Raw genomic sequence first — 18,369 nt, 5'->3', positions numbered from 1 at the left:
ATTATTAAGCAAGCGCAGGTGGGATTTTTTTTTTATCTCCATTAATTGTCTAAAAGAAATGCACTTCGAAATAACTGTGTACTTGGACCAACTGTCGGTAGTAAAACTGACAATCCTGGCAATCCCAGTTGATGTCGTGCGCCAATGCCTTCTCCCTGTCTTCACGATAAGGGACAGTGGCATTATAGAACAACACAAGAACAAACTTCAACAAGAGCACAACTCATTAAGTCGATGCAAAGCACAAACTAACAACAAATGACAAACAGTACAAATCTCGTTCAAGCTAGTTCAAGGCCAAAAACGACTTATAAAAATTATGCATCTAAGACTAAACAAATGTTGAATAGAAATTGGCACTTAAATGTGCCTTATCGCCGGTTATGTCTTTAGTTTTTGGTTGACTTTATTGTAATAGGAGTAGAGTGTTCCATCTAAAAAGTTTGTATTGATTGTAGATGATCTTTTGGTTTCTACCAATGTATCGAACGTGTGTGGCAAGACTCTTGCAGATATAGAACCGGGTATCTGTTCAAGACTCTCATCTATATCTTTTACAGAATATTGACCTTTACAAAAGTTTTCTGTTTTTTTTGTTATTGCTCGATTCCTTCAATTTGCTTGTTAGCTGCACTGCCTCCTGGTTACTACAGTCAAAAACAATTATAAACCAGGTTTATCCCACTATTCTCTTTGAAATATATGTAGCAAGTCAGGAATATGACAGTTGTTTTTTCACTCGTTCGTCGATTGATAACGTGTGGTTTTGTTAGTTTTCATGGACTTCTGAATTACAGAATTACTTTTGAGATAGTAATTTTTGTTATTCTTTTTTTTCAAATATACATAGAAAGGGTATATAAAGAAATGTTCTGAATGTGCCACTTATATAATTTTAAATATGTTTAGAGGAATATACAATTATAAAGGTGTGATCCACATACTTCTGAGGCGGCTAGTCTGCTTACCCTTCTGGGACACCTGAGACCACCCCTAGTTTTTAGAGCGGTTCGTGTTGTTTAATCTTTAGTTTTCTATGTTTAAGTCTTGTGTAATATTATTTATATGTTTGTCTTTTTGTTTTCAGCCATGACGTTGTTTGTTCATTTTCGATCTATAAGTTTGAGTGTTCCTCTGGTATCCTTTGTCCCTCTTTTTTTTCGCTATAGACAAAATGACGTAAAAATAAATAAGAAACAGGTTGACGTGAATTGCTTTTTTGTGCCAGAAAAGAAAAAGAAACAAATGTTGTACAGAATTATACAGTCTTTTAATTTGAATGATACATGTATAACAATTAAAATCATGATTATGAATTGAAAATGAGAATACACAATTATGCGAAGTATATTTTGAAACATGAATGGTGACACAATTTGAAATATAAGCAATATATACAATAGACTAGAATTAAAAAAAAAAATGTTTTTCGACGACATCGTGATATTAAACTGAATAACTTCTTTCATTCTAGTTGTAAACTTCAAGTTTATGCAAGAAGGTGAAAATAACCTGTAAAGAAACAAGAGTTTGTATAAGTATAGAAACAAATAATATACTTTTAACAATAAATTTGAGAATTGAAATGTAAAATAAGTCAAAGATACAAAAACCATAAAAAAAGAGCGGATAACAATATAATGCATTTAAAAATATAGTGACCGTCATAATTTTACATTATACGGCGCAAGTTATTCCAATAGCTCTTTATGTCCGTTTGTGTTATTTAGCGAAATACGCTTTAAGATATTTATACATCCTTGACTAGCTAATAGTTATCAAAAGTACCAGGATTACAATTTTATACGCCAGACGCGCGTTTCGTCTACATAAGACTCATCAGTGACGCTCATATCAAAATACTTAAAAAGCCAAATAAATACAAAGTTGAAGAGCATTGAGGACCCAAAATTCCAAAAAGTTGTGCCAAATACGGCTAAGGTAATCTACTCCTGGGGTAAGAAAATCCTTAGTTTTTCGAAAAATTGCTAAGTTTTGTAAACAGAAAATTTATAAAAATGACCATTTAATTGATATTAATGTTTAGGTTTGGGCGGTTCCTGGTGATGACAAAACCCGAAAAGCTCCTCAGACGCACGACATATATAAAGGCAGTGAAATTTTAAATGAACTCAACGACATTGAGTATGCGCGCTAATATATTAAGTTGCAATCAGTAAACTTGACGTTCATAACAAATTAAATATAACGTGATTAAAGTAACGCTTCAAGCCCATGTGACTTGAATAGTGTTTGACTTTATGTTTGGATCATTTAGATACTTTCAAACGTAAACACTTTTCATTTTCTTTTCATCTGTTGGAAACTCCTTGAAGATCACGTTAGTAACAAACTGTATGCTCATGGCGAATGCAACATACATTATCACTGTCGGATACAATTATCAAAGTTTGATTTAGAAAAACAAATCATGCAATGTAAAAGGGTGTCGATGGGGAGTTACAGAACAGAGAATAATTAGCGAAAAATTGAAAAAAATGGATTAAAAAAAATAAAGAATATAGAATAATGAGTTGCTAAAATATAAAGAATAGAGAAAACATTAAAGAATACAAACTAGGAGGACCTTTATGTAAATAACTTATTTTAAAGTACGTACGTTTTCAACACAATCCACATGACATTTTACAGTTAGTAGACATATATGGAGCGTAACTACCACAGTAGCCTGTTTGGGCCCAGATATTACAGCTGTTATTCAAATCATGACAAACAGGAGCTGAAAAATATAACAATAATGGTTTAACCATCGCATATTAGTTATTCAATTAAAAACAATGTACAGAAAAAATAAAAATAAAGTACAGGCAGGCCTTGAACTCATTAAAATTTAGAGTAAGTTTTTTGTATTCATGCTCCAAAATCAACCAATCAAAATGCTGGATTTCATGTTTCCAGCATGATTTTTGTGCTCGAGCACGGACCGAAGTTTTATGACTTAAATCCCAGGTCTTAAATTTGTCGACATTAATTTAACAAGTAATTGTTGTCAAATGTCAGTTAGTTACTGGAATAAGTTTCCTTCTTCATGAGTTTGTATTGATAGGACAAAAGAACCAAAAATTACAATATAGGAGATATAGAGGCACCTCAGTCAAATCAACTTGTCATGCTGACCGTTAGATTTACGAAAATTATCTTTTTATTTTTTTTTCATTTCTCAGTCTTTCTTGATTCATTTGTACGATCTTGTACATTACTACTTTCTTGTACATAACTACAGTCTTACATTACTACAAACTTGTTTGTGCCACATGCTTCAATTTGGTTAGTCAAATAAGTAATACGTTTTCTATAAATCAAATGAGGAAGATGTTTTTCATTGATTGAGACAAAACACGGAAATGGAAAACATCGATATTGAAATGAAAGTTTTCAAATGTTGAATGACCTACAACAATATATGTAAAAGATTACAAAAACTGCAATCTATTGATTTTTGGACAAGTTCTTGAACAGTGCTATTCTAAAAAAAGGCCAAATTCATCGTATAATAAGTTTTATGCACGCCGTCACGAATTTGTTGACCGTTATGGAATCACTTTTACAGATGACAGCGCATATTTTCCTAATGTCGTAACTATAATCCCGACCTTTTTTCCCGAATGTGACCTACCGAATTAGACGTATTGTCGGGTTTGTACGAGCATGATTAAGACGACGAGTGCCATATGGAGGAGCAGAATCTGATTACCCTTCTGGAGATCACCCCATGTTCTCTGTAGGGTTTGTGCTGCTCAGTCTTTAGTGTTCTATGTTGTGTTATATGTATTATTATTTGCCTTGAGGTCTGTTTTATTTTTTTTAGCCATGGCGTTGTCAATTATTTTTAACTTATGAGTTTGAATGTTCCTTTAGTATCTTTTGCCTCTCTTTCATTCTAATCTGATTAAATCCAATATGTATTAAGAAAGTTTGACCTTACCGTGTGAAACTTTATCGCAAGCATTGCAGGATTTTGCACAAGATTCTAACATATATGCTGGATTTCTAGTACATTCTCCAGTTGAGGCCCAAGATAGGCAATACTTATTTTGGTCTTCACATTTTGCTGAAAATAAGATAAGCATTGTTTTAGACCACTTCATTTGCTATATATAACTTCCGATGTTGATTCGATTAACAGTATTTCAACATATGGAGAACTACAATAGAATGGAACACATTAGGAACGCTCACTTACGGGGCAATACATTTTCATGTGTGTTAGTAGTAAGATATCCTTTTTTCCAGAAGATATGAAATAAAACTCTTTTAACCTCCCTTGTCTCCTTAAAATTTAGTTATTTGTACATGTGTACAGTGATGACAGTTTAACTTTGCTATTTAAAATGTACATGTAGTTATAAATCCTTCATTTGGCATTTATCTTTCTGATTTGTTTTATCACAAACGTTTTTTCTCTCTCTCAAAATTTTCTTTTAACAGATGGAATTTAGAATAAATTATAAGTTATGACTTAAATATTTTTCTGTCTATTCGAAATAACGTAAATATGTGGTGTAACACTTAAATAACCAGCTAGACAGATATGACTTTAAGGACACTGATGACATATCACTTCCGAAAGGTTTTGTCAAGGTAGTGTATTATTTTGGTAGAAAATCCTTAGTATTTCGATAAATTCAAGGTTTGTACAGTTAACGGTTTATTTATAGTTCAGTTAAATATCCTATACACTGCCAATTTATTTTATGACTTTTTTCTTGTTGGGTAGTACATGAGAAGGAGGGAATATATATATTGTGTAGTTTATGATGTTCAAAATGCGTTTTCCTTTCTTTGTAATGTATGTATACTAGACTATTGTTGTTGTTTTTTTTGTTGTTCTTGTCTTATTATTGTCATAAATATATATATTTATATTGTACTGTGCTCCTTTTCAACACATTCTTCTTTTATACCTACGGACATATCAATGATAATTCTTGTCAACACAGAAGCTCTGATTACTGGGCCGATGTTAACATTCAACTTTGTGTCAGATTCAGACATAAAAGACAAAAAAAAGTACATTTGTAATAAATTATAATACAGACATATGAACTGCGTCGGATAGAAATCGACCTTATGCAAATGAAAATTAATACGTGGTCAACTATATATGTTAACTTTGATGTCGGGTTGACAATTGACAAAATCTGTATGAAAGTCTGTGACTATTTGAAAATTTATTTGTTATATGAACCCTACAAAATAAGCCAAAGTTCATCTTTTATTTCACATTTTAATGTTCGAAAATCCATCAAAGGCCATTTATACATGTACATGTATACGTGAACTTACATAAGGTCGATTTCTATCCGACGCAGCTCATTTATTATAGTCTTACCCGTTGTGTCTGTGTCACTACTACTTGCACATTGGTTACACGATTTCTTACAGTACTTTAACATATAAGCTGGGTTTCTCCTACATTCTCCCCTCCTGGCCCATGACGCACAATTATTATTACTGTCCTTACATCCTGAAATAAAGATTATTGGTTTATATTCATTCGGATATAGTCCCCTGTGTTTTTCAATTATTCCATCTTATTTTCGAAAAACAAAAAATTTGGAAGACATTCTGTAAGATTTCTTTATTCTTATCACAAAAATATACCCCCAACTCATACTTTCTTCCCACAATCTAGAATAAACGCCCCAAACCTCCCCGCCCCTCCCCACACACAATTCATCACATACACATATTAACTTTTTTCAATAAAAAAAAACAAAACAAAACAGTTCACATATCAACAGCATAAAATTTTCATATTAAATTAAATTCGAAGCTTGGTGCTTTTCTCCGGGCAACTCCGGCTTCATGCACCTATAAAAACTAGCCGCCACGAAATATCACAAGAGCGGTGCTTAAATTTGGCGTTAAGCACAAAAAATCAAAATCAAATTAAATGATGATGATGATGATGACAGTGTTGTAATCCTTATCTTGTACCAACCTCCTCCTCCGCTACCACCACCACTCCCTCCTCCTCCTCCACATTTATTACAAGATTTTTTACAGTTAGTCAACATGTAATTCGGATTCTTCGTGCATTCACCTATCCTTGCCCAGTAAGCACAACTGGTACTTTTATCTGTGCATGATCCTGTTCAAATTTATTAAAATACTTTGATATTGTTTAGCTTAAATCATAAATATACAGCGGCGGATCCAGAACTTTTTATAAGGTGCGGGGGGGGGGGGGCATTGACTGACCTTAAAAAAAGGGAGGGGCGCTCCAGTCATACATCATTGAATCCCTCTATTAGCAACCGAATTTTCCCCATTTGGTAAAATAAAATAAAAGGGTGGGCCCGCCCCGACCCACCTGGATCCGCCTATCATGATATAGAACATTGTATGTGACAATTATAACTCATCTTTCTATAAGAAGTTATTAGTATGACTAAATAATAATTAAAAAGATCGAGTTCAATTAAGGAATGACTGTAAGTAATATTTTTTAAGTCTATGAAGAAATAACATAAAAAATGGTGTGCACACTAGATAACGCCGCGTTTAGTTCTAAAAATAGCTTTGATGGAGGTTTAAAAATCACATATAAGAATAAAATTGACACTGAACAATTTATTTATTTGATGATGTTGATCATTAACATGATTAAGGTTCTCATTATTCTATGTGAAATGTATGGTGAGTACTTACCTCCGGTACCACCTCCGCCACCGCCACCGCCACCGCCACCGCCACCGCTGCCACCACCACCGCCACCTCCTCCACCACATTTGTTGCAAGATTTTTTACAATTTACTGACATATATTTAGAGCTCTTTGTACATTCTCCTCGCTTCTGCCAGTAATCACAGTTCGTGTTATCATCTTTGCAAGCTAAAAATGGTTGTTATAAACAGAATGAAACATCACATTCCTTTTTAATGTTGGGTTTCTGGATCTAAGACGTTCATTTATCAATAAACAAACATTTTAAGAACTTACAAATTTCGGAAGAAAAGTTGGAAAAAAGTGAATAAATTCATTTATGATATATACTATAGGTTCTTGTTGGTCACTCAAACATTTTACAGTTTGCATGGAAAAACAACATACATGTCGTATAAGCTTGTTCATCTGTCTTTCACGTACATTTTTGAATTTTATTATAAAGTAAGCGTAAACCTGGACGGTGTGTCTGGAATACGTACATGTATCACATGCTGGAAATAAGATATCGTTTCTTAAATGAAAAATTTCTGTGTTAATGATAGTGTATTTTTAATATTATATATACTGTACATGGTACATATAAGACATATTTTCAACATAAAACTGCAACGCCTTTCTTGTTTTGGGTTTCAGGAATCTTAATTATGCAATCAATTCAAACACGTGAAATTGATTTTCAATTGACTTTTTTATTTGTCATTTCTTTATTTTTCTGACAAAATGTTCACTAACAATATTTAATCAGATAGAATAGAAAAGTAAAAAAAGGAACTCACTTGAACCGCCACCGCCTCCACCACCGCCTCCTCCGCCACCACCGCCGCCGCCTCCCCCTCCACCTCCTCCTCCACCGCCTCCACCACCACCACCACCACCACCGGAACAAAGTTTAACTGGATTTCCTGGACAATAGCATTTACAGTCCTTACCAACGAATCCGTTACCAGGACATTTCTTGTTACCACAACTGGCTGTAAATGACATAAAAGAGGATCTAGAAGGGGTAACAGCATTCATACAATCTTTAATAAATTGACCATATCTTTTTTTTTTCCGTTACTTTCTAATTTCTGTATTTAAGTGCCCTGTTAATCTAGATTTTTCCTAATTTTTTCCCCCTTGTTAAACAAGTATGAAATATTTGCTACTGGACAAAAAACAACCGGCTTATAATCATACAGTCACTCGATGTTTGTCCGGAATTTGTTCATTTTTTTGAGACTACTATATATGCGAGTTTGCTATATGCAAACTCGAAAATCGTAAATTTGAATAATTAAAACTGAGAATACAGTAACACCGGAAGAAAAAAATGTATACTACACATGAAACTACATCGGTGATCTTCGGTTGTTATCTGCTCTTTGATCGGGTTGTTGTCTCTTTGACACATTCCCCATTTCCATTCTCAATTTCAACATTATGTTTTTAGAATCACTATTCAATGACATACCTCCACATTTGTACATAATATTCAACAGTTTAACGTCACTAAAACTGAATCCAGGGCTTTTTCCAATAACGTTTAGAAATTTTGAATCTTTTGGTATGATAGTGTCGTATCCATTGTGTGAAAATGCCTGAAATGAATAAACATTTTTAAAGTGAATAACAAGCTCGCTTTTTCCCTAAATCTATAAACATTTATACTTAGATTTCACATATAAGTTCTTAAACAAAAAGTATCGACCATTTTTTATTGCAATGTGATTGTTAGCATAACACAGCACCATTTAAATAAAACATTTTAAAAGTCCTAGGATCTTTATTTCTATAATTAACTTTACCTGACTATTTGCACGCTAACTGTCTTATTTCACCCCAGTAGTTAGAGTCGCCTACGAATATAGTTTTATTAAGTAGTTTTATTAAGTGGCCGTGAAAGACATTACAGTATAAGCTTGTGACCGTCAATAATTCGAGTCTCGGTCCTCAACAGGTCACCGAATCTTTACCATGTCAAAAAAAGAGCTATTAGTATATAGAGGTGGTCGTTGGTTCATGTCTGTTTTACTTGTTTTTCTAGAATAATTTGCTATAGATTAGGCCGCTAGTTTTCTCGTTCCAAAATTTTCATCTCGGGACCTCTTATAGCAGACTATACGATATTGATTTTACGCATTTTTGAATGCTGAACTAGTGTCTAGACTATTTTTGGTAAATTCCACTCCATTTAAACAAGGAGACGGGGGGGGGGGGGGGGGGGGGGGGGGTTCAATTGTTTGAGGTCGTACGGTTGCCTATAATTGTTACATCAACTTTCAAAATTTTCTAAAATCTGATACATTCGTAGTTATATCATTTAAAAACAAAACACCATAAAAATCATTGTTTAAACAAAAATACCTTTCTCCCATAATGCATCACACTGTAATAATCGTATGGTACATCATATGCGTTAATAATGCTCCATGTATACTTTTGGAAGTTATATCTGACGGAAGGCGGTACGTTGTTTAGTCTGAGAGATATATATTGATCCCGATCTGGTCTCGTCTGCTCGTGGTGGAAACCTGCAGCATGACCTAGCTCGTGTATTATAATACGTTTCTGAAATAAATAATTCAGAACGCTAGAAAAGAATTATAATTTTCCATAATAATTCACCGTCAATAAGATAAGAATCAACCACTAAGCGGTTGTCTTGGTGTTTTTGTTCTAATGTTTTTAAACGTACGCTGAAAAACTGTACATTTGTCCTATGTTTATATAACGCACGCATGGGATTTTTTCGTGACAAATTATATATCGAAAAAGAACGGACATATAGGTTACAAAATAATGTTATTTTGTTCTACATGTACAAAAAATGTACCTGCGTTTTAAAACGTACGTTGAAAAACTGTATATTTGTCCTATTTTTTTAAGCATGTGTTATATTAAAATTTTGTCTTTGGCAATTCATAATTTTACTATAACAGTTGTTATAGTAAAATTATGAATTGCCACAGTTGTTATAGTAAAATTATGAATTGCCACAGTTGTTATAGTAAAATTATGAATTGCCAAAGACAAAATTTTAATATAACACATGCATTTGATTTTTCATGACAAATTATATATTGAAAAAGAACGGACATAAAAGGTTTTTAAATAATTGTACCATTCAAATTACCAAAAAGTGAGGAACTTCATCCTAGACGTGAAGTTATTTAATGAAGATAGTATTTCAAAACACAAAAATGGTTTGTCTTGCTTATATCTACACAATATTAAGCAAATAATAAAAAAAATCACGTATGAAACAATAAAAATAAGTGATGTTATTTAATAAAGATAATATTTCAAAACACAAAAATGTTTTTTCTTGTTTATATCTACACAATATTAAGCAAATGTTCAAAAAGAAATTCACATATGAAGTAATGAAATAAATAAACTTACTATCCTACAACCGGAGGCTAGTGAAACAGTTTGTGCACCTCCTTGCATGCCAACAAAGGACGAACAGCTGTAAAAAATACCAAACAATTAATAATACAGTAGATATATTTTGTATGTGACTATTGAAAGCCATTCGGCAATCCTCGATAGAATCCGCTACTCTCCTTGAGGGTACGGAATCGGCCGAGTTGAGACGAATGTATTGAAAGCCTCATTGTGGCTTTGAGACGAAGACCAGCAATAAAAGCGCTGTTTCTTTGTTTTTTTGGTATTTTTTTTTTTGCTGTACTGTACTGATTTTAAGTCATTGATAGACATTCAACATCCCTTGTTTTTTCTTTTATCGGAAAAAATTACAAGGTTTTCATAATTCAACAAATACATGTCACATTTAATCCTAAATACTAAAAACGACAACAAAACATAACATGATAGCATAGATATACAGAGAAGCAGGTATGTACTTTAAAATGAATACTTCTGTATGTTTAAATGGTAAGAGAGAAACAAAGGTAAATAAATGCCTCCAAATAGGGACTTTCTATACTAAGTATAAATATTCTTCTTAGTATAGAAGTCCCTGCTCCAAATAGCCGTGAAGAATGCACAATTTCAAGCAATTATTCTAGTCAATAGAAAGTTGTCATTTTTGCTGTAATTCTTTATAGATTGTATTAAACTACGCTCTATGTATATTATGTTGGTATAAAACAGAAACTAAAATAGAATTACAAGAGTATCTAAAACTAATAAATAAAAAAAAAAATAACAAACCCTCCTCCATTTTGGATTCTGATTTTGTTTCTGTCGTTATATGTTGCTGGTCTAAATTTTAAACATGTATACGTATTATAATCATTCATAGCAGCAGTGATCTGTCGTCGGTCATTGGAAGCTAAAATATTGATAATTTTTTGTGACATAGTGATGACTTCTGTACCCCTATTTTAACAATTTTACCTATTATGTCTGTTTTGTTCACGCATCGTTGTTAATATAATGGAATTTGATGCCACTGTCATACAAGGGAGAGGTTTAGCGGTATAAAACCAGCTTCAAGCCACCATTTTCTACATTTGAAAACGCCTGTACCAAGACAGGAATGTGACAGTTGTTGTCTATTCGTTTGATGTGTTTTATCATATGATTTTGCCATTTGATTTTGCCAATTGATTAGGGACTTTCCGTTTCGAATTTTCGCATGAGTTCGGTACTTATGTGATTTTACTTTTTGTTATTTTACATCATATATCTCTTATCGAACATCGCAATTAAAAAGAGACATATATATGTTAATCTCATTGTGTATGACAGTAACTTATAATGGAATTTTGCGGATCCAGACAGTTGGTTACCCCTTCTTTCATTTGTACGACTTCCGCAGACGCAGATCATATGCGCAGTGTCTGATTTTCGATGACACACCAAGAAGAATAGAGTTTAGTAACTGTCTGTTTCTGCAGTTGCACGCACAGAAATAAATAGATGACATATAAATTGTCTGTTCTTTGTGACGCACAAAGAATAAACCACATGTTTGATTCTTCGTAACATGCAAACTGTGAGTTTCTGTATAGCACCAATAGAAATTACTTTGGAACGTCTGTTTCTAAATCACACACTTACATGTATAGATCACCAAAAAATTAACAATGGAAATGGGGAATGTGTCAAAGAGACAACAACCCCATCAAAGAACAGAAAACAGCATACACATGGCATGCATGTATTGCAAATAGCAATGATTTAAACAGGCTTAAATATTAGGCAAAGTTGTTTTATTTTTTATATATTTTTTATTTACTAGTTAATTAGGTATCTAAAATGGTAAGATATTTCATAATGCATAAATACTTACAAAAATAACCATTTATTTCATAGGGAAGTGTATTTGAAGTCCATCTACGGTTAGTGTTTCGTAGAGCATTTCTCTTTTTTATTGAATTACCTCCAGCTGCCATCCTTAAAGAAACAAGAATTGTTTAATTTGGATTATTAGATCAGTTTACATACCATTGGAAATAGTTATCAAAGGTACCAGGCTTATACTGTAATACACCAGACACAAGACTCATCAATGACACTCATATGAAAACAGTTATAAGGCCAAACAAGTACAAAGTTGAAAAGCATTTAGGACCCAAAATTCAAAAAAATTGTGACAAACACTGCTAAGGTAAATACATGTATGTCCAATGAATTTCACACGTATAAGTACATTTATTTGTGCTAGATTCTCAAAGCATTCATATCCTGGTTTGTAACAAACTTAAATAAATAAACTATTCTGAAACATATTGTAACGGTTTCAGTATAAAATTTTCTATGCAGCATTTTACATAATTTAAATGACAGATATAAGGTTATAAACTGATGTACATACAGGTACATGACGATCCATGATGATAACAACAACTAATAGCAAACACTCAATGGATGATTCAATCGCACTAAAAGAGAATATGAGTGGACTGGGTAAATAGACATTAGAAGACGTGGTATGAGTGCCAATGAGACAACTTTCCATCAAAGTCACACTATGTGAAAGTAAAGTTGAACCATTATAGGTCAGAGTACGGTCTTAAACAAGGAGCCTAGGCTCATATCAATAGTTACTAGTGTTTAATCATTCAAACAGGGGAACCAACGGTCTAATCTATAAAAAAACGAGAAACACTTTAATATAAACCACATCAACAAATGACAACTACTGAACATCAGGTTCCTGGCTTAAGATATATGTCTGTATGAAAAAGTGTAGAAGTACAACTCTCCACCAGATACCAAAATTACGTAGAAGTTGGTTAATATGGGTCTCCATACGGCATTTAAGAACGGGAAAACCCACACCGCATAGCAAACGAAAATGCAGAACGAGAAAAGTAACGGCCTGATTTATGTACAAAAAAAAATCAATTATATGATATAAAACAGCAATAAATGACAGCTATTCTTTGTCTTTCTGTGTGTTTTTTTATTTGTTTTGTTGCTGTGAATTTATTGATTTTGCGTCATTGATAGATAACCCTTATCCTTTGTTTTTCTATTACATGTTGCATAGTTGAACTATCTGGCGCCAAACCACCAAGACTAGTACCAAGTCGCTATTTGACAACTTGAAGGCATACATTGTATAAAATATTTTATAGAGAGTACCTTCCTCATTCCATCCCTTTTTAACTTAGACAATCATGGTGTAACAGCACACAAAAGGGCATGCATACAAATTTTACTACACTACACAATGGAATATGTCTTAATGTCATATGAAACGAGTGACTGGTGAAAAATAATGTTTATCCAATTCTTAAACCAATGCATGTTTATATCATAAACTTAGTCTCCTGTGCACGATTTAATCATTTCGTACGCAAAACTATCGTATAATGGTCATTTTGTTTTTTTTTTAAAAAGTATATGTACATAATAATGACAACTATCCATTTAGTTATTAAAAACATATGCATTTTGTTTTTAATTTGAGGTTTCATATGACTTTAAGATTACAACACTTACATATCCTGCTCCTCACTCCATTTATCGATATAGGCAAGGATATCTAACTCATATTTTATAACAGTATTTTCACCACTAGCATCATAGAAGAAATTGAATTCGTCACCTACAACAAAACCACAGGTCTACTAACTACAAAAATTTTACATAATTAGGAGGTAGCAACATAATATTTAAGTAAATGTAAGGTAAATCTCTGAATTATGCTACCATATATTGCATACAAGAAACTTATTGAATAAAAATGGTATTAACAAACAAATTATAGTTTTACTTGAAAACTTTGTTGTCTAGTAAAAAGAGAATCAGAAAAATGAGCGTCGTTTAAGTTCTGTTCTGTTTTTAATATTTGATACTGAATGTGATGAAAACAAAAGAGGGGCGAAAGATACCAGAGGGACATTCAAACTTACTTGAATTAGCTGCCGACTCAATTAGATCATTAATATCTTGTCCATACACAACAAACTGTAAATAATTAATTAATAGATTAAAAAATACAGTTTTTACAATTTCCTTCATTACAACACGTATATATGTGATAAGATCATTAAGCTAAATAAAAAAACGACGATTGGTAGGAGGATTATCATTCCTAATTCCAGAAAAAATGAAATATTACTTTCCGGATATTGTAAAATTAATCACAAATTCTCGAGTCTCGATAGGTATAAATCCGAATTACCGCGAAAATAAATGTTCATTTTCAAATTCAGTACATGTACACAAAATGTATATCAATTTGTACCTGTTTCTTGTTAGAGTGACACGACTCTATCCTAGCTAATTCCGTTCGTTGACTTATTATGATGTTTAAATGTGACAGATATATATCATAAATTGTTTCGTCATTTAAATGTTACAGTACATGTATCAAATATTTGTCGCTGGACATAAATGAAAAACCATTTAATGAATCGAAATGTATGTATTAAAACTGGCACATTCTAGTTGTCACGTTTTAAAAATCATTTAATTGCCTATACATACATGTATACTAACCAGTTTTGTTCAGACGTTTTTGATAAGACCTCTTTATAAGAGTTATACAAAATAATGGTAATACCTTACGGTATATACATTGGAATGGAATACAACGAATATTAGAAAAAGGTTAAAACACGTTTTGAAAATTTCCCTATTTTTTAAAAACGAATTCTTTGAAGAAATTTTTAAACATTGTTGTTCAAATGATTATTATGTTATCTTAATTCTTTGAAGAAAACATTGCTGTTTAAATCATTATTATGTTATCTTAATTCTTTGTTTTGTTATATTTAGAAATAATTACATTAGATGTATGTTTCATTATAATACGTTATTCTGATTGGCTAACTAGCAATCTCGTGATATTCCTTAATCAATTGCATTACACAATGCAACTTTTCATTCATGATGACACGAGGTCCCACAATAAAGTGCACAGGTAAATGAAATAAAAACTTGATAAAAGGCGTGTTTTCATGATCCTATAGGTAAAAATGTAATTATAAGTATTGAATGCTTTTTTTTGTAACTTTATAGGGTTGTAAAAGCGTTGACCGTGCGCACATTTTTAGTATGAAGCGCTTCCGCGCTTCATACAAAATGTACTTCGGTCAACGCTTTTACACCCCAATAAATTTACAAAAAAGAGCATTCAATTCTTAAATAAATTTGGGATAAAAGATTTCTAATCATTGAAAATTAATATATAAATCGAAATTTTACACGGCATAGTATCCATGTATACTATCTTCTTCAGGTTTTACACGGCATAGTATCGGTATAAAGACATCATTCGTAAATATAGCTCAACATGCAGACTCTTAATACGTTCAGGTATTTCACATCCAATTTTTTATGGAAATATTCTTTATAAAGCACAAAGGTGTCAGTATTCACCTCAGAAACTTACAAAACCTTTGAATAGACTTATTAAGAAAGGATATAATTACGATACTGTTGTCAAGTCATTAAAGATTGCATATTTTGGCGTTAATATTGAGTCACTGATAAGGTCTTTGCATCGGAACTAAACACATTTATTCTAAAAACAGTTATTGGCATGACACGGGTTATGTTCTTCTCATATATGTTATGATGGTATGATACTAAACCCCTAACGGGAAGGATTGTGCCTGATGTTCATATGATGAAATCATAATCTTTCAGTCAGTTTAATTGAAGTCTGGAGCTGGCATGTCAGTTAACTGCTAGTAGTCTGTTGTTATTTATGTATTATTGTCATTTTGCTTATTTTCTTTGGTTACATCTTCTGACATCAGACTCGGACTTCTCTTGAACTGAATTTTAATGTGCGTATTGTTATGCGTTTACTTTTCTACATTGGTTAGAGGTATAGGGGGAGGGTTGAGATCTCACAAACATGTTTAACCCCGCCGCATTTTTGCGCCTGTCCCAAGTCAGGAGCCTCTGGCCTTTGTTAGTCTTGTATTATTTTAATTTTAGTTTCTTGTGTACAATTTGGAAATTAGTATGACGTTCATTATCACTGGACTAGTATATATTTGTTTAGGGGCCAGCTGAGGGACGCCTCCGGGTGCGGGAATTTCTCGCTAAATTGAAGACCTGTTGGTGACCCTCTGCTGTTGTTTTTTATTTGGTCGGGTTGTTGTCTCTTTGACACATTCCCCATTTCCATTCTCAATTTTATGTATACTATCTTCTTCAGGGCGATTAAAATTATGGCTTTATATTACCATCGAACACACAGTCAATTTAATGAAACACAAATAATAAAATTGAGAATGGAAATGGGGAATGTGCCAAAGAGACAACAACCCGACCATAGAAAAAAACAACAGCAGAAGGTCACCAAAAGTCACCAAAAGAACTCTTTACATTGGTATCGAAACATGCGATTTTCGGGTTTTACAACTGAAAAACTATGTTACATGTACTTAGGCGTGAAGTGCATCCCTCTTTTCACGCATAACAAGATACCAATGTATGGCTGTAACTTCAACGTGCTTATTGGAAAAAAAATATATTTCAACTCCTTTACACCATAATTTAGGCCAAAGACCTAAGCTTAGTACACTTAAGTCTAGTATATCGCAAAAAAAAAAAAAACTTGCAGAACTTAAAGTTTTTTTTACTTTCATTTTTGAACACCTATATGTAGTTCCGGATGCATTTCACAAAATGTACACAGTGAGTCTCGACTTTTCATCATAGACAAATTACCAGAAAATATTTATTAATCGCTCTTTGTCTTAAAAGTTTTTAATAAATTTAAAGATATGGTCCCGGGGTATATAAATTAGTACCTCTTTCCCGTCAGAGTGGCACGACTCTATCCTAATTCCTTTTCTTGACTTATTAAATGTATGATGTTTAAGTGTGACAGATATTTCCTAAATTGTTTCGTCATTTAAATGTACATGAATCAAATATTTTTCGAAGGACATTAATAATAAACCAATCAAGGAATCGAAATGTATGTAGTGTAACTGGCACATTCGAGTTGTCACGTTTTAAAAATCATGAAATTACCAAACCAACATACGCAATAATGGAATTATAACAAGTTGACGAATGTAACCCCCTCCGCCCCAATCCCCACCTCTTTCTCCACAAACAAAAAGAAAAAAAAAAAGAAACGAAGCTATTAAGAAAACCGAAACTAATTAAAACAAAAACCAAACTCAAAACAGAAAGAAGAAAATATAAGAACACAGTGTTCTCTTTAATCAATTAATTGTACTATTATTTGTTTTCTGTGCCTTATACTCCATTTCCCCCCTACCTTCATTCGTATTTTTTTTACATTTAGCTATTAAAATTTCTTTCAGGTTCAAAGAAAAAAAAAAAGAAAAAAATATATCAAAAAGCAGTTCAAAGTAAAAGCTGTCATAAAAAATAAGTTTAAAATTTAAATCAAAAAAAATATTGAATTAAATATATAAGTAAAATATATTACCAAACTATTCACCAAGGTCAGAATCAACGCACACACACGTTCAACATGCATACTCGCGGACACTTTTTTCTCAACTGATGAGATCAATGATGATGTAGGTTTTAAAGTTGAGATCAAATGCAAAGGAGGGACGACACTTTGCACACGGCACACAGAAACGGGTTATCAAATGGTTACTTCATACTTTTAATCACCTTCATACTTTGATAACTACTGAGATTGGGGCAATTATCGTAATCATCCTTAATGCCTGAGGTTACGGCTAAACAAATTACGCGCCATTACAATGTATGTACAATCGAAGTATGCGTTTGCGATAGAAAACACACTAGGCTTATAGCTAAGAAAAAAAAAGGAGAAAAATGATAGTTTTATGTAAATTAAATGATTTTGAAAGGGTGACAGAAAATCAACATCCGCAGATGGAAAAACTCGATGCCTTAACCGTACATGTATTTCAAGAAGGAGGACCATATACCCTGGGGTCCCTGGGGCCTCTGACCCTCCCCTAAAACCAGCCACTGAATTGAAACTGATTCCAAAAACTGATCATGCAATTCAGGACATTTCATTTCTTTATGAAAATTCTTCATGATTGTCAATGCGAGAACTATATCCACCAGAGGTCATAAGAGGTGGGCGTAAGCATTTATAGGAAACCGTACGGCCTTCAATACATTGAGAAGAAAAAAAACCATCCCGGACGATCGGCTTATAAACGTTTGATTGTAAGATTAAAAGTGTGTCACATACAATGTAGCCTGGCGTTCGCTATAACGTAAACCGATGAAGTCATCAAGACTCATAACAAACAGTATGTATGTATCGAACTTCCCGATTCATGCTACATA

The 18,369-nt window shown here is 32.8% G+C and overlaps 1 protein-coding gene across 1 annotated transcript; it reads right to left on the bottom strand.

Annotated features, from left to right (window-relative positions):
• Positions 1–1,248: 1,248 nt before the first annotated feature.
• Positions 1,249–17,669, bottom strand: LOC143059383 (zinc metalloproteinase nas-13-like). The gene is made up of 15 exons (XM_076232874.1): positions 17,519–17,669; positions 14,007–14,061; positions 13,594–13,699; positions 11,936–12,039; positions 10,852–10,972; positions 10,078–10,144; positions 9,040–9,243; positions 8,147–8,273; positions 7,470–7,664; positions 6,676–6,858; positions 5,966–6,115; positions 5,354–5,488; positions 3,947–4,072; positions 2,621–2,740; positions 1,249–1,512 (listed from the first exon to the last, which is right to left on the bottom strand). The coding sequence occupies exons 1-14, from the start codon at positions 17,567–17,569 to the stop codon at positions 2,625–2,627; spliced, it is 1,740 nt and encodes a 579-aa protein (XP_076088989.1). The 5' UTR covers positions 17,570–17,669; the 3' UTR covers positions 1,249–1,512; positions 2,621–2,624.
• Positions 17,670–18,369: the final 700 nt, after the last annotated feature.

The sequence above is a fragment of the Mytilus galloprovincialis genome, chromosome 14 (genome assembly GCF_965363235.1).
Source record: "Mytilus galloprovincialis chromosome 14, xbMytGall1.hap1.1, whole genome shotgun sequence".
NCBI lineage: Eukaryota > Metazoa > Mollusca > Bivalvia > Mytilida > Mytilidae > Mytilus > Mytilus galloprovincialis.
The sequence above is the reverse complement of the archived record's forward strand: the minus strand, read 5'-3'. Positions and strand labels throughout refer to the sequence as shown.

Coding starts and splice junctions, on each gene's coding strand:
- LOC143059383 (XM_076232874.1), bottom strand. CDS start 17,569: ATGCATGTTGAACGTGTGTGTGCGTTGATTCTGACCTTGGTGAATAGT. Junction 13,700..14,006: donor TGAGTCGGCAGCTAATTCAA/GTAAGTTTGAAT, acceptor GTTTTGTTGTAG/GTGACGAATTCAATTTCTTC. Junction 12,040..13,593: donor TGGAGTGAGGAGCAGGATAT/GTAAGTGTTGTA, acceptor TGTTTCTTTAAG/GATGGCAGCTGGAGGTAATT.